The following is a 17,493-nucleotide window of genomic DNA, read 5'->3' as shown; positions in this document are numbered from 1 at the left end:
TGTTGCAAGACTGTTCCATCGCTGTTGTGAATGGACAGACTACGTGAAGCTCGACTTTGTCGCTCAGCCCTGTGCAACAACTCGACAATAATATTACAATCAACTTTTAGGCGGTCAGTTTCCACGAGTATCCACCATTAAAGTTACCTTTTTTTTAATGTTCATAGCATCTGCTCATGATAGCAGTGCTGTAAACACTGCCTTTTGTGCATATAATTGCTCATTAATGAAACACTTAGGTTGCAAAAAAACGACCACATGAAGCTATCTGCAACTTGTTACTGCACAGGAATATACCACACTGTCACCAAAAAGAACCAATAATGCTTTCAAGAAAATAATAGTTAAAATAAATAAAGGGCTACTATCTGAAATAAACAGAAAAAAAAAAAGTCTGCCAGATCGTACAAAAAATAACTGAAATTGTGAGCCCCCAGTTACAGCTCAGACGTGCTGTGAGATGAGACTCTTGGGTGACCCTTTTGTAGGCAGATTTTCTTATCCTGACTGCACTTGAGCACGGTGGAAGAGAGGTGCTCCGACGGCGCGGCCGCGCTGCAGCAAGCGCGCGACCGCTTAGTGTGACCGGAAGAGAAGGCAGCCGCTAGGGGCAGCACGTGTTCTGGAGCCTCGCGGCGCCGTCGGAGCACCTGTCTTTCTTCAACCGTGCACTTGAGTGACCAGGCATCAATAACTGCAGTGTAAACAAGGAGACACTTGGAGGGAACAGCTGATAACCCAGTAGTGTGCGTGTCTACCATGTGGACAGGTTGCTTCATATTTTTGTATCGTTATACATTTTAAACAAATGCTTTCAAATGCAGCCCGTGTGACACCTACTGGTGATATTTCTCTGTTCAAAATGGGCCAATCTAATGCCTACAGTTTCCCTTTTCTCAGCTCACCTTCTGTGATTGGTCACGACCAGAATGCGCTCCTGTTTCAGATGCGTGAACAACAGTGCCGGCAGGCAAAATATGTGAACCATATCTTAGGTGCACTGAGCAGACTGTCCAAGCAGACTCTGTACCACCGACATTTGTGCACCAGAAGCTTTCACAGACAAAAGTGGAAACAAGAAATATATAGTGCCATTTGGGACAGGCTAGCATAAGAGTTGAGACTTGGCCTTTGTTTTGAAATTCAGCCACTGTAAGTTCTGAACCCATGCATGCATGTGTACAGCTATTTGGAGTTTGGGCCTTCCAATGATTAAGTATTAAATATATATAAAATCGAATACCGTCAATCAATCTCCAATAAAATATTAAATATCCATAGAATTGAATAACGTCAATCAATCAAGTAATTACGCACCACTATAGAACAAAAGGAAGGGCAGAGGAGTGTTGCATTCTTGATAGGTTTGTGTTTGCTTTTTGCATATTTTTTTTTTTTTTTTATTGTCTGTGGAGGTAACTTTATACAACTGTGGTTCAAAGCAGAGAAACCTTGGACTACTAAATGGTGCCTGCATTGACTGGGTTGAGACCATGTGAGCAGAGCTAAATAAGCACAGTAACAAGCAGCCATGTCATGTGGTAAAGTTTTATTATTAAATAACGCACAGTAACAAGCAGCCATGCCACGTGGTAAAGTTTTATTATTAAATAACGCAGTCTCCCCGTCCCCTTCTGTACACCTAACCACACGCTCCTCAGGAACTGGTGGCAAAGAGAAAGGCATAGTCGTCGGCAGTGAGGCGCCGCCGCCCGACGACTGACTCGGCCAGCCGCTGTTTGTGCTTCTGCAGTTCCAGGATGCGCTCCTCGATGGTGCCCGCACAGATGAGCCTGGGAGCAATTTTTGAAGGAGAAATTTCGAACTTAGACCACTCTGGAGCAAGCAGACATTGAACGAGAAGCACTCTATAAATCTCCTAAGTTGGCAAACAATGCTGGAGAAATTCGAGTGTGATGTAAAGATGTGCAACATCACTGAGTTGGTTATTATTCGTATAGTCTCACCTGTCGTACTAAATTCAAATTCTATGCTGTTTAATTGAAGAGGGGACATCTATGCAAAATGTTTAATCAAAAAGCAGATACTTTGCACATACTCGTCTACATAAGTAGCTTAGATTAGCTCATGTGTGGCTCTCTGCTTGTCCTTGCCATGCTTAAGCGGCATTAATAAACATGTTCCGTATTAAAACCTCTTCAGTTTTTCATTTATGTTGGGAAGTTCTGTTATGATTTCAAACACGCACATGCTTTCCTCACTCAGACACAATCAATCTGGCTCAGTCGCTTCCATGTCCTTGTGATCTAGGGCATGTTTGATCAGTCCCTGGTCCAGGTGCAGCACCGTTTTTGATTTGAGTTCATGCAAGACTATGCTAACGCTGCACGTTGTATAGCACTTCACTTTTTTTTTAATGTGAAAGCGTTTTTTACCACTTGATTGACATGTACACAGCCTGTCACCAGGAGCTTACAGAGCGTGTCCTCATGAAGTGTCGTTCACACACTATGCGATTAATTATTGAAGCGATTAAATAATCAAGAACATAATTATTATACTGAACGAAGTTAAACGACTGAATTAGTTAAAACAAGAATATATTAATGAATAAACTGAAAACTAATTAAATAATTGCTATTACAGGAATCAGTTGCTGAACAGGTGAATCACCAATAATTGCGTGCCTGATCACACGATGCCAGGCACTTCATTATGATGGACGTCGACATAGCTGAGCAGTGCCTCACCTCTATAAAAGCCATGCAGCGCCACATGTTAATGAGACTGAGGTGACAGCTGAAATCTGCATAACAACTATGGTACTGAGCATTGAACAGAAAACATGTCTCTGGACTCTGTGCTTGGTTGCATCAACAATGCAGGCGCCAGATATAGGAATGAGTCAATCATGAACATACTGTCGAGAGTAACAGTGGGATCACCCATCGTGCACTCGCTGCTCCTGCCACACCCTCGAACATTTTTTTTTTCTTCAAGCAGGAGAACCCCTGGATAAAAGCAGTAACATTGTTGCCAATCTTCACAGCAGGCACCGCTAGCTGGTGGTACAGCAATACAGCCTAACCAAAGCTCTAGTGGTCCACACCACACTAGCTACCGACAGTGCATTCACACCATAATCTGCTTGGGCACAACATTAAAATACTACATGTATAACCTAAAAATCCTCCATGTGCAAGCTCAGTACTGCCACGTCTCGCAGACACTTCAAGTTCACTGCAAGCCTACCCAAGCTAAGTGCGAATCTCGCTTGAGGGATGCCTTGTGGAGAGATACTAATACACTGGAAACAGTTCTTGTCCTTCTCTCTTCACCCCAACCATGCCTCCAACCCCTAAAACATGAAAAAATGCATTTCACAGCTGGTCAAATTATCTGCTTGTGCCCCAACTAAACTGCCTAAAAAAAGCAAGTGAAAAAAGCAAAAAAGCATCATTGTGCATTAGACAGCAAATGCCAGCACCAATAAATACATCTTAGCTGCACGGACTGATTACGAATATCGTAGAACAGAAATGAAGCGTGACTAATCTGAAGAAGCTTGCTACCTAATCTGCGCAACTGCATGACTCTTCGCTTAATGTGGATGGACATGGATTGCATATCGCAGAAATTTCTGCTGTTAGCCATGCTACCTAGAAGATTTTCGCAAAGAAACTTTGCAAGAGTAGCCGTCAATTATTCGTTTGAAACGTTTCATTACGCAGTCCGGAATACTACCTACGTGTTGTCGCTAAACCCACGCATGTCATTGATTTCCCACAATGAGTCACTTGGTGGATGCAGGTCAGCAAAGATTGGAAGAAGTGACGTGCCATATAAGTCTGTAAGCAGAAACTTCATGAACACGTGAATTACACGGCTAAATGATATCTGTGCCATAATTAAATGCAACCTTAGATCGTTTCACCACATTGCCAAATCTATTCAGCTGGTTAGTCATGATTGTGTAAATGAAAGCTACACAGTGACGGTGCCCACAGTGATGGTGGAAATGAAAAATATTCAGAACATTAACCTGGTGATACCTATGTTGGAAGAACGTAAAGTTCACTGTTGTGTGTTCAACATCCTCCCTCCCCCAAATCATTTGAGAGGACGCCTTGCGAAACGGTAGAACCCTAATCATGTCTGACAGAAGCTCATGGCAAGCTCGGGCATCACTGCAGCCAAAGCTACTCAGCTCGAGCTAAGGAGCCTACCTTGCAAGCTTTATATCAATAAAGGGGCCCCAACAGAGCTAATAATTTGTTTGCCTGTACACCATGGGTAGCATTTTAGGAGAGAGAGAGAGAAACCCGTTAATGAAAAACAGAATTTCTGCAGTGGGTGCACAGGCAGCATTTTAGGAGAGAGAGAAACCCTTTAAAGGGGCAATGACAGGGTCGTTCGATATATTGCTGTTTTATACTTCTGTGAATAATATAAGGTATGTGATTCTACTCGCAAAGTTTTAGTGCCTAGCGCGCCGCACATATTATAAAGAAACGCGACAGAAATCGGAAGTGGGGAGCTCCTCCCACCGAGAGCGACAGCCATTTTTAAATGCTCGTGTGGAGTCACAGAGGATATGCAGCAGAGCGTCGTCTGCAATGCAAGTTGCAATATCAAAGGACACGTCATATTTTTTTTTTTCTTGGGACGATTGACACAGTGGTCGTCCCTCATGCAGAAGTGCTTGAAGAAGATGTTACCACACAAAAGCGTTATAGAGTAAGGCATGTTTTTTTTTCAGCATAAGGCACGCTCACAGTCAGCGGGCTGCACAGTTCCTTAGCTTATCGACGCACTGATCTTTCGCATTACACCGGCGACGACGCCAGCACGACCAACGGCCTCCTATCACCATAGTTTGAGGTTTTCAGCCCCGCAATGCCAACAGAACTGATCTGCGGAAAATCGTCCGATCTGTTTTGGTCGGTTAGGAGGCCGAGTGAGAACTTGACACACCATACTCGAGTGAACGGCTTGAACCGCTGCGCTTGCCTGTAGCTTAACTGGGTTAGAAAAAGGAAAACAAGAAGCTACGCTTTTTATGTTCCCCCTTGTCATCAGCAATGACCTTGGCCAGAAATGTCAGTCGGCGCCGAACCGCTGGCTCGTTCAGTGACAAGTAGGCCTAGTGAGAGTATGCGCGTTCGGGTCTAGAGTTAAGGCTATTACGGAGCATGCATTCACAAGCTTTAGCGGTCGCATGTGGTCATCGAGTGTAGTTCTGGCAGTAGCGACCCCAAATCGACGACTGCTTACATCACAAAGCGAGTGCACATTGAGCAGGAAGCGTCGATATATGTCGACCCTGTCTAGCGAGCGCAGCCGGCAGCTGTTGGCACCGCTTGTGTGTATATACCCGGCCCAGGCAGGAGACGTAGCATTCACGGCGCTTCTTGCAGCACAGTTGTAATTTGTGAACAAATGAAGGTGCAACTGATGCGAAAGAAGTGGATAGTTTGGGTATTGCTAGCTCAGCTTGCATTTTATGTCGTGCAAACGAGCAGCATATATCCAGCCATTGCAAAAGCTAACAAACACACTCGGGGCGTAGTCGTAATCCGCGAATTGGCGCATCCCTGCGGGAGTTTAGGGTTCACACACTAAATACTAAATAGTGTATGCTTACGTTGAAGCGCTCACGAGTCATTTGCTGAGAAGCACTAGAAAAATGGAAGGTGAGGCTCGAGAATTTGTCGCAATCGCGCGCGCGGCTGTGAGGGAGGCGAGACGAATATGCGACGACTGGAAGGCTCTTGTTCGGTGCAGGCATACAGTTGAAGAGCAATAGAATCGCGTTTGGGTTTTTCGATGACGGGACTGAAGCTGCGGCGGCAACACATGCTTTCGTGCGCTGGCCGTGGCCAGACTGAACATAGTTTTGTAAAAATGCTTTATCAGCCGAAAATAACTAAGTCTGACTAACACGCGCATGTAACAGTAAGCCACGAGGTAGCGATGCATTCAAAAGTTTTGGCTGCTCCTCTAATGTTGCAAGGTATGCTCTCGCATCAAGGTATGCTTGTTGGAGATTTACTCTTAGTTTTTGGACCCAAAGAGCGACGGCAATAGCTCAACAATCAGGAACATAACGCTATCCCCTCCCCACTTTCGCGGCACATGTACACGGCCGAAGGAAACATTGGACAAGTGCCTTTTTATATGTGGGAGCGCTTGCTACTAAACCAAGTCAACTCTCATAACGTAAGAATAATACACTTCTGATTGCATGCCTAAATTATGCAGCATGAGTCTGTCGATTTCGGCTTCCATGGCAATCTCTAGACGAAGGCCAAAACAAGTCAGAGGATCTCTAAGGTCGCATATTTTAGTAAGGCTTCTCAAAGAAAAGGGAATACAGTCAAACCTCGATATGATGAACACGCATATAACGAATTATTGAATATGTATATTGGACTCTCCCGAAATATTTCTGTCAAACACATGTATTTTTAACTTCCCATAGCGAATGCGGTTCGGCATAAAACGGATATTACGAACTTCGCGACGCCAAGCACTACCTCACTTTAATAACAGGAGGCAGGCTTCGTTACACTACATGTGTGTTGTGCGGCGCAGCAAACGTTCAGGACTATCTCGCAGGCGCTGACAGCGCCACAGATCCCACGATGGCATTGGGAGTTAACAGCCAAAGAAATTCATGGCCTCCGAGATCACCCCTGCGCACCTGTTTGTGCGTGCGGAGGTGATCTCGAAGGCCTTAAAAAATCGTTCGCATCTCACAATTGCTGACAGCGCCGCTTCAGCAGAGGCAGCAGCGGCACGATCGAATGTTGCTTTTGTCTGTTTGGTTTTTGCATCTTTCGCGTTTTTTGGTTTTAGTGTTAGCAGCGGTGTTGCAGCGTGGCCGTCGTAGCGTTCGGCAGAGGCTGCGTCGGTCGTCGTGTCGAGTGTAGTGCGCGGGTGTGCGTAGTGCTGTGATGGAGGTGAACGTGAAAAAAAGAGCAGCACTGACGTTAAAGGCCAAGCTCAAGATAAAATCAGGGCCTTCAAGGCAGTTTACAAGTGGAGACTGATTGACACTCTTCTCTTGAAGCTTCTTATAAAGCAGGACTTGAAGATCGACTTGCTCGGAGCAATCCATGTGCGAGCAGGCTGGCCAACGGTGACGGCGCAATTTCAAATGAGTGACGATTTTGAACTGCCCTCAGCAAAGCACAGCTGGGGCAGTATGCACGCTTGCTTCCTTCTTTTTTTTCGTACGAGTGAGGCATAAGCTGCGATGGCAGGAACGCTAAGAATTTGACCGTTTCTGTGCGCGCGCACAGCCGCTTTTGTACGTTCAACACCTTATGTGGAACATCTTGTATAATTTCACAGCTTAATTCTAAACGTCAACGTTTCCGCGCTATTTAAACATTATCTCATTCTTAACGGTTATTTATTTTCCTCCATTGCAAAACTGCATGTGTGTGTGGGCGCACATGTGAAAATAACTCATGCGCAAGTACTCCATATATTTCCAGCCCCGCATATGGTCAGTAAGTACCCTTGGACATCTTCATTACAATGAGGAAAGCATACGCACAATCCCTGCTGTGCGCTGCGAAGAAGCAGACTCCAGCCACCCCACAAAACCACTGGAAGAAAAAGAACAAAAGCAAAATTGCGAATGCACGGAATCGGTGCTCCCCGTGTATCGCGCCGTTTGGCTGAGCAGCGTTAGCAGCGAGCCTCTCTCGAGGGAAAAAAATCTCCACCCAGGACTGGCAAAAATATCTCCCCCCCCCCTTCCAAAATATCCAAAATATTCCCCCTTTCCCTCCAATCAGCACGGGTCTTGAAGGCAAAAGGCGCCTTGATGTTACCCTGATGTGCAGGATAAGGACACCCAAAAAAAGAGGTCAGAATCGGGAAAAGGCACAGGGAGAGATCAGGCTGGCCAGGAATATGAGCTGAGCTGCTTTTCCCAAAAGGCATCAAGTCTGAACATTTTGCAGACGTTGAGAGTGGACAAGCCTTTCTGAATGGACAGGAAAGGCTCGCAGCGGCACTGTCCAAGCTGGAGTCAAGGCAAGAGAAGAAATAGTGCCTTAGAGTTGCAGTTTTAAGAAGTGGCAGTTCTGAATTTCTACAGAGAGTTTTTATATTAAGACAACTAGCAACCTTCTTTCCAAGGCTGCGATGTTTATAGTGCAGTTTCATATCTCCCGTTACGCCTTCCCTCTGAATAAAAACGGCTTTTTTTTTAGCAAAACTTCCTCTTTGCTTAAATATGAGGCTTTTTAAGGAAAGAACAGCACTTTAGACTGCATTTGAGCTTGAAGCTTGTTTTTGCAAGGCTATGGTCGTTATAAACATCTGAGCAATTGGGTTCCAAAAATAAAACAAACCTTCTTTATTTAAGCGTCTTGAGATATGAAATTTTGCTACAAAATGTGCTTTTTTTTTTCTGCTACAAAAGTTCAAATATTTGCTACAAAATGCCATTTTTCCTGCTATAAGACTTGAAATTTCTGCTACAAACTGTGATTTCTTCTGCTACAAGAAGCCAGTTGCCAGTTCCACCACTGCGATTATTTTCACGAGGGAACTCCAGTGATGTCTGTGCTTCTTTTGGTGCTGCGAATCTGTGAGGCTAGTCCACACTGTCGTCCACCTCACGTCGGTGATTGCGGAGCCCTCCTCATTTAACGACATCGCCGGTTCAAACACAGAAGAGAAAATAATGAAATGCCTCTTTTTAAAATTGAACTTCCACAGCAATAAATGTGATCTTTGCCACCAGTCATGAATCAACATAGCCACAAAGAGCAGAGCGACCCATTTAAAAAAATAAAAATAAAAAATAATAATTAGACAGAGCTGCCCTCGGTGTACCCTTGAGGAGACAAGTGAAATGTAAACTCGGGCTTACCGGTTGATGACGACCGTCTTAGTTTGGCCCACACGGTGAATACGGTCGAAGGCCTGCGCTTCCAGGGCCGGGTTCCTGGAGGAGCATGAACAATACTATAGTATAAATGTACTGCAGTAACCGAGCAGCAACGCCTCAGAGTGTGAGGTCAGCCACTCTTTAACTCACAGCATGCTTTCATGTTATTTGCTTCAGCACACAGAAGGAATGAAATTGTTCTGGTGCGAAAATCATATTAATTCTTAATATTAACTGCAGAATAAGCCAAACACCAACCCAGCTTCCAACAAAGACACAGTGGCTTCAAAATATTCTCCAACTGCCAGTAGAATCCTGTTAATTTGAATCCGTCGATAAGGGGGATCAATATAATTCGCTTAAGACGAACAGTTTCATGCGAGCTATGGTTTAGATAAACTTTTGGAAGGAGTGCGAAACTCGGTGTCACGATGCAAAAGCACTCACGGGATGCCTACCTCGCGCTTAACGGTGCGGTGCATCTGTCTGTTGACATTTGGCTTAAAAAGCTGGGCAGAAAATTTTCAACTGACATGGTGTCCAATAGGCATTATTATGGCACAAAGACGGCTATCGTATTGGAGCTATGTGGCCGTTGTCTGCAACAAACAGAAAGACGCATATGTAGCGCACTTTCCAGTACAGTTGATAACAGACATGCTGTGAGAAAAGAGAGATAAGGGAGAGATGCATGGGTACATAGCTGGGCTGCTTCAGAACTTGGAGCCTCAAAAAACGAGAACAAATGGAAATGCCAAAAACAAAAGCGTCAATAGAAAGATGAAACTAGACCAATAGTGCATCTCGACAGCATAGTGCAACTTAATTTCATGCCCGCACTGTTCAGCTCACTTCATGCTAAATGCCATGTAATTCAATTCCATGTAAATGTCATTCTCCATTTGTAATGATTCTTTGCCTGTCAGAAATATTTTACTCAGCGTTCTCATGTAACACACGTTTGGACATGCATAGCGTACTCACATACATAACATTTCTGTGGGCATTTGTTATGAACGACTTCCAATAAGACGAACAAATTTTATGGCTCCTTTGAGTTTGGCTTGCAGGGATTCTACCGTCTTATCCCCAATCAATCGGCCTGTTGATGCGGTCTTCAGCTTGAATAGTAGTCATAGAACATTCCACAAGTCTATACCACGTCAAATAATTTCTCTAACGCAAAGTGGCAAAATGTTTTCTGAAAGAGATTATTCACCATCATTCAACAAGTCTTAAGTTTTCGCGGATTGCACTTGCCAGCAGCAATAAGCGATGTCTCGGCAATAAAGAATGCATCCATGCACAATGATGTCAGAGGGTGACAGTACGAAAACATACCTCCTGAAATAAACACTGTCTTTTCCTTGCGCACTTGAAGCACATAGCGTGACACAATGCCAGCCATGGACGACAACAGGTCTATCTAAGGCTAGTGAAGCTTACTTCTCCAAGAATACTGCTGCTGTGTACGTGACTGGTCAACTCGTTGAATTGGATGTATGTTCCTGGACTAATGATGTGCCACGGGCACAGCTAGCAGAATCTAGGAATTGATCCATGCGGTTGACGTGGTAGGAGCAACGCTGTGCAACACAGCAGCCTAGCACTGCCCCATAAATCCACTTTTGGTGGAGCAAAAAGAACAGCATGAAAGAAAAAACAAACAAACAAAAAAGCAATCCTGTAGGCATAACAGCAGAGCAGGATCAACCAGACAGATAAGCTTAAAATTTGCACATTTGCAGGTGTCACCCTCAGGAAAAATCAAGAAAAAACAAAACTCGAACATTGAATAGTTCGAACGTAAACATGGTGACTGAAGCCACGCTAAACTGAAGCCGCGGCGCTCACTATAGATAGCCTCTGCTGCCTCTTAGCTGGTACCAATGAATCGCAAACATGGCTCTGTTCAGCAGAGCCAAACATATGCAGCGCCCTATGCAAGAGACAAGGAAACATGAAGGGACCCACCAGTGAACATCCAGCACAAACATGTGATTGCCACCGATCAGGTTGAGGCCCACACCTCCTGCTTCCAGTGAAAGTAGCATCACCTGCACAAGCGCCACTTGTGAAGCGGGCGGTACGGCCGGTGGGTGGGACTGATATGGCACAAAAGACACACCTTTAAATCAGTCTAAACTGATAGATTACCAAACTCCAATTGGAACACAAATACTTTAGATGAAAATGAAGAGCTTTTACAGGCTATACTTGGGCTGTAAACTTAGGAGATGCTTAAGCTCTGTCTTAAGAGCGGTACGCAATAGCATCAATGGACCCTGTCGTTTGCTACCACCTGCTTACCATTTCTCTATTTTTATATATTTTTTTTAAATTGCAACAGCATTTGCTTTCAGTGGCAACACTGCTTTGTACGCAATTGCTAACTATTAATTGCCATATGCTTAATTACAGTTATCATGAGAATATGCCGTGAGAATATGGATGCCTGGGCAAGTCAGCAATCCACAACTTAAGAAGTTAGCGTAAAATAAATATAGGAACAAGAACAGTGACACATACCACAAGCAATAGCCATCCTTATTCTTCGTCCTCTGTGTTTATTGGATTACACTGAAGGCCCGTTATATCAGAAACTTGGTTATCGCATTAGAACTATGGGAGCGTTCCTGCATTACGCATTGCGAGTGCCACCCCACGCCTATCTGTGCAACTAGTGCAGGCAACCATTGTGAATTCTCGCATGTCTTAGCCTTGCTTGCCTAGGCAACTACAGTTGACCCAGTTATGGTTGGAGCGGGGGGACGGGGTGGAGGAACGGCAAGGTCTTGCTGGGTCCGGCAGGCTGGGGACCAGCCATGAGACGCCTCCCAACCTTCAGCCGACGGCGCAAGTCGCAGGGCGCCAAAGCTCGGGGCCAAGATGAGGGGTGATAATGACATAACCGGCAACTCCACCAAATGCTACGGAGTGGCAAGCAGATGAAAACAGGAAAACAGGGAACAAAGAGATGATGTTTGATGACCATGAGATGACGTTTAATGAAATGTTAGCGGCCCTAGCACGAGCGCTCCTGCCCGCGCCACTCCCCGCTTCTTTTTCCTTCCTTGTCCGTAACAATATTATCGAACTCGAAGGGGATTCCGGAATAGTTTGATCAGTTAAATCTCGTTACAAGAGACACTGTTATAAGAGACACTCGGTTATAAGAGACATTTGAAAATGGTTTGGTTGGTTTTCCTATGTCTGCCAGGTTGACAACATTGCATACAAAAGACATGGTTACTGGAGACACTCGGTTACGAAGGACAACTTTTTCAGGTCCCTGGAGTAAATTCTTCAGTATTTAGAAGAGACACAACCCAGGTGCGCTCATGCAATGCATCTGGAACGTACCAACTCATACATGTTGCACTTCAGATTCCCTTAACTAAATTCTGTTCCATATCAATGTCCTTTTCGTTGTATATGTCAGGAACTGAGGAGTGCTTCCCCGTAATTAGAAAGTCAAAACGACCCCGATGTTTTAGCCACTGGCATTACTGTCACCTACGAAGCAAATCAAAATGCATGAATGACATCCAGCATTTTTAACTCCTCGCTGTTAAAATTTGATCACAAGATGAAAGCTCAAAATCCTGATGTCTCTTTATGAATCATGTGAGGGTGACGAGCATGTAAGATTGCTTCAAAAATATTAGAGCAACAGGAAGGCCTCCAGAATTTGGGAAGGAATACACTCTGCACTGACAAAAATACATACTAGTATGACTGTATGAATAACTTCTTTAAGCTTTCCTAACAATTTCCTGTTGATGTGTGTGAATGCATTTATATGCTGATGTGCAATAAACTTATCAACACAGTGCTTTTAGAATTTTTGGTTACGAGAGACCTTGCTTACAAGAGACATGTTTTTCGGGTCCCTTGAGTGTCTCTTGTAATGAGGTTTTACTATCGATAATTCAATACATATAAAGCACGCAACACATGAACTTCTCTGTAACCCAGAAACATGAATGCGGTGTGCACCACGTTAGTGCACGCTCTCCTGCAGCGATGGGTTGCCTGCCGACGTAGTGGCAACTCGCCAGCAAAATGCACAGGGCACACCATGCATTAAAATGGCGCATTCCTACATGCCACTCTGTGGACACGATCGTGTCCAGCAAATTCTGGCCATTCTTATTTTAAAACCGACAGTTTAACTATTCTCCTCTGTAGCTTCTGCGCCGTGTGCACGTCTGTCCTTGAACCGAGTAGAAACCACGTGCCAGCTAAGACGCAACTCAGCCGCTGCAGCGACCGAAACAGAGGAAACTGCACATTCACCTCTGCCTAGTCACATGAGAACCATGGCTTTACTCAACTACAGCTAAACTGCAGCCGCGGCGCTCACTATATATAGCCTCCGCTGCCTCTTAGCTGGTACCAATGAATCGCAACAGCTCTCAGCAATGTGACGGCAGCAGACGTCACGGATGACCCAGGCAAGACGCAGAAGAGTTGCAAAATCGATAGACTGAATCCAATCATCCAGTGGACGTAGCTCACCGAGAGGCTGCTATACAGAGACGAAGAGAGGTGGGTGGAGCAAAACGTGCCACCGGGACCTCAGGAGAACGGGAAGAAGCCCGTCTCTCTATTTACCAAGCTTAACTCTTTCGCTTTGGTTACTTAGGCTTAGCGGGGTTGAACCTTTGCCTAATTTTTTTCAAGACGGTGCAGCAAATGTTGTTTAGACACCAAATACTTAGACAAAATGGAGCACAGAGTTGTCCACAATGTTTCCTTAAATAGCACAGCTCCTACATAGTATACACGTACGTCAGGACTGAGGGACATACCATGGAGAGGCTCAGTGCTTCAAATGGGAGAGGGAAGAAGACAGGCAAGGAGACAATGAATGGCGATAGGGAAATCATGGTGACCAATTACTCGAGGGGCGGGACAATAGAGAGAGATGAGGCGTGTTACACTGTGACGACTGCTGGATTGGGCTGGGGAATACAGAGGGTGTATGGACACAGGAATGGGTTAATTGGAGAAATATGGGGAAGAGGCCTTCGCCCTGTAGTGGGTATAGTCCAGCTGATGATGACGATGACGGCATGTCACACAGTGACTGACGGATAAGATCATGTCATCTGCTCACATGGTCGAAGTATATCAGCGGCAGCACTGCTCTGTCAAAGGGGAACAATAATGCTAATGCATACTCTGCCACATGAATCGGAGAGCTGGTTGTCTGTGAATCTCCAATATCACAGTTTGTTTAGAAGGCACTCACCTCTGAAGCACTGACAAGCGATACAAGTAGTGCATCCAGTGGAAGATACAGAGCATATGGCAGCGCACTAACCACAAAGAGCACAATTGAAAAAGGGTGATACTATTGGCAAGCAACCTATATATCCACAAAATGCTTAGAGTTTATTTCTTGTTCCTGCCACAACATTCTGATTAGGACCAAGACACAACTACTTGTAGAATAAACTCCAGCACAAAGAGCTCAGTCCACTTTAATAAATTTGCAAAAGAAAGATAGCTATGATGGCCATCCATCACAAAGATAAATCTCCAGCAGCAGATAAGAGATGAAAACATTGAAACTGACATGTACTGCTGGAATTGAGCACATTATTTAGAAATACTACTATCTAATATCTACTTGCTATGCCACAGCGCAGTGCCTCTTGCAACCTTCTCCAGACTATTTACATTGATTACATGCTCTCACCTGCCCTTGAACGACAATAAGGCATGTGAGGCCATGTTCCACACAGGCACCCAGCCAAGCTTGTGGTTGGCAGCAGTGTCCGTGTGTTAGGCTTGCGTCAGGTGTGCCCATGATCAGACCGTTGCTAAACTGCCTTGTCATGTTCCAGCAGTGACATAACAAAAAACACTGACACATGTGGCTCTCACCTTAAAGGGCCACTGTCCAGGAAAGGCCCTTTTAAGCAAAAAAGCCCAGTGTTTCGATCAGGTACCGGGGATAGTCTGTGCAAAATGCTGCAGTGACACGCGCGCCGCAAAGCATCCAAAATACAATTCAAAGCTCTCTCATGCTCTCCTCCGGGAAGCCAGCTTCCCCGTTTCCTGCGCTGGCCCGATGGGCCACAGCAATGACGTACGTACCGCGAACAATGTCCATTGGTCCGTCTCGCTGACTGACGGGAGAAGGATGGGTGTCTACCACTCGCAGCGCACTTTTCCCTCGCCACGGCCAGACTGAATCCAGCGGCGCGCGCTCCCTCGACCGTTTTTTTTTTTCGCGCTCGCGGAGAGCCACGCCCCCCCACCCGCCAAACGCGGAGGAGGAAGGGGAATTTGTATTGCGAAGGCTAGACGACCTCGGGCAGGAGAGTGAAAACCTTTGCGAGGGAACGGAAGGAGAGAGGCATGACAGAATCGGGTGATTGCGGTGGCTGTAACTGCGTTATTAGTTACTCTTTTCAAAAACATTTTGCGGCCTTGCGTTCTAGGGGCGAAGTCTCACAGTCACCGGGGAAGAAAATATTTTCGACCGGAGGGTGGACAGTGGGCCTTTAAGAGCCTCTTTACCTCTGCTCTTCCATTCCAATGGTCTTTCATCAAAGCTGCCCAGCACCTAGCGCCCTCCTGTGGCACTGCATGCAACTGGGCCTGTTGTAGCAGGCACCTCTATCACCACACGCTCCTCATGACAATAACTTCAGCATTGATGAGCCTCCTCTTTCAATGAGCCACATCCTGTGATGAGTGTGGGGTCTAGTGTCAAGTGTTCAAGCTGTAAGCACCATCATTCACCTTCGCCAAATGGCATAGTGACACAGCCACGCTGGTGTGGCCTGCACTCACCATGGGTCCCCCCCGCTCCCGGCCGTTGAAGCTGGCCACGTGGGCAGCTCTCTGTTGCCCTGGGACGCTGCCCTGGATGGTGACGCAGGGGATGCCTCGCTTCTCCAACTGCTGGCGCACCAGAGACAGCAGCGATGTCCACCGGGACACCACCACACTGAAAGCAACACCAGCATGCCCTGGTTGACTTCCATTGGATTAATCTTAACCTGCTCCCACAGCGAATCACGGTTTGCCCAGAAACTTCTGTACACGACAGTTTTTGCGCTGCACCCTCAGCCAGGTCTCGGTGTGAGACTTTGTGTGCAACAACGCAACGTCACAGCCACCAAAGCAGGTCTCAAATGTAACACTGAACCCAGAAAATGCATTTGCAAAGGAACACCTCCGTCCTGCACACTGGTATGGAATTTCGTCCACAACACCAAAGCAGGGCGTGTTCTGCCAAGGCGTAGTGTGAACCCAGGGCAAATAAATTCACCACAATAGCCACCCGTGTACCAATGGCTTTGAACAGAAATTAATGACAATTCACAGGAACAGCTAGGAGCATAGGGCAAAGTTAAGCCAAGGGATATGAGGCCAAAAATGATCAATTCCAAGCTCGTTTTACAAGTATTCCACAATGCACTATATATTTTTAATTTTTAACATAATTTTGCAGTTTCATTCCAATAAAAGGTGGTCACTGTACGTGGAAACAGAGCACTTTGCACTACATTAAAAACAAAGGGATGGAAAACACTAAATAAATTAACAAATCGGAGAATACGCATGATTACCAATAGTCAAAGCTTGTTCATTCAAACCTCGATAATTCGAACTACATTATTTGGTCCGACAAGCTCCATAGAGGTCTGTGCACAAAAAAGCCAGTTAATTTGAACATGAGTTGATTCCGATACGGATAATTTGAATAGAGTGCCGCCGCGTCTGGGCGGCTTGGCACATAGCGCATGGCAAAAAATCAGCAAAAGAGCGGCATAGTTAGAGGCTGCGCACGTCCAAAACGGGGACAGAAGATGAAACCAGCAGGTAAAAGTATGGAAGAGTGGGCAAAGCCTAAATGGTGCCATGCCAACGCCGCGGCGGTCGGCGGCACCGGAGCATAGGGGTTGGCGGCCGCGGCGGCAGCTGCCTACTCTCTCTTCAGTGCAACCGTCGGAACTCGCAACTATATATGCTTGTTAATTCGAGCCCTGCTAACTTGGAAATACACATAAGTACTGTCGGCGTGGTCCCAGCCAACACCCATGAAAGGCTATGACTTTGGACAAGCGCTACGGAATACCGTTTTTTTTTTTTGCAAGTCGTCCATCCTTTTACGTATTAGTGTCAACCGAAGCACAAGGTCAGCCGCGATCATGACGCCAACTGTATCGTTCGCTTCAAATGGCGTTTGTAGCTATCGCGCATTCCAATGACTGAGTAGCAGTAGACGGCACCCGCCCCAATCGCCTATGGCAAACATACCGAAGACAAGCGTTGAGGTGCTGGCTAGTTGGTAATACATTTTGGAATAACAGCGCGAAGGACGAGGACAAAGATCAGAAGGACACAAACACAGTGCTGACTGACAACCGAAAACGAGGCTTGCACAACTGGACAAGCGCTGGCACTCTGCCAAGTTCCCCCCCCACTTGTTATGTACTATATATATATATATATATATATATACAGTCGAACACGGATATATCGAACCCGGATATTTCGAATTTGGTTATATCGAACTCGCGGAATATCCCCTTGAAAATCCCATGTGTAAGTATAGGAAAGCTGCGTCGTATATCGAACTCAATTTCACCGGTCGT

At 45.6% G+C, this 17,493-nt stretch overlaps 1 protein-coding gene across 1 annotated transcript in view; it reads right to left on the bottom strand.

Annotated features, from left to right (window-relative positions):
• Window positions 1–1,532: 1,532 nt before the first annotated feature.
• LOC146200164 (transcription termination factor 2-like) overlaps window positions 1,533–17,493 on the bottom strand; it is a 50,478-nt gene continuing 34,517 nt past the window's right edge. The window contains exons 14-17 of the mRNA XM_084595392.1: window positions 15,683–15,839; window positions 10,847–10,929; window positions 8,855–8,929; window positions 1,533–1,793 (exon numbers count right to left, since the gene is read on the bottom strand). Of these exons, the coding sequence (XP_084451518.1) occupies window positions 1,658–1,793; window positions 8,855–8,929; window positions 10,847–10,929; window positions 15,683–15,839 (451 nt within the window). The 3' untranslated portion in view covers window positions 1,533–1,657. The remainder of the gene's footprint in view (window positions 1,794–8,854; window positions 8,930–10,846; window positions 10,930–15,682; window positions 15,840–17,493) is intronic.

This window comes from Amblyomma maculatum, chromosome 2 (assembly GCF_055883805.1).
Source record: "Amblyomma maculatum isolate TAMU_Amacu chromosome 2, ASM5588380v1, whole genome shotgun sequence".
Taxonomy (NCBI): domain Eukaryota; kingdom Metazoa; phylum Arthropoda; class Arachnida; order Ixodida; family Ixodidae; genus Amblyomma; species Amblyomma maculatum.
Note: the sequence above shows the minus strand (reverse complement) of the source record. Positions and strands in the feature narration are given on the sequence as shown.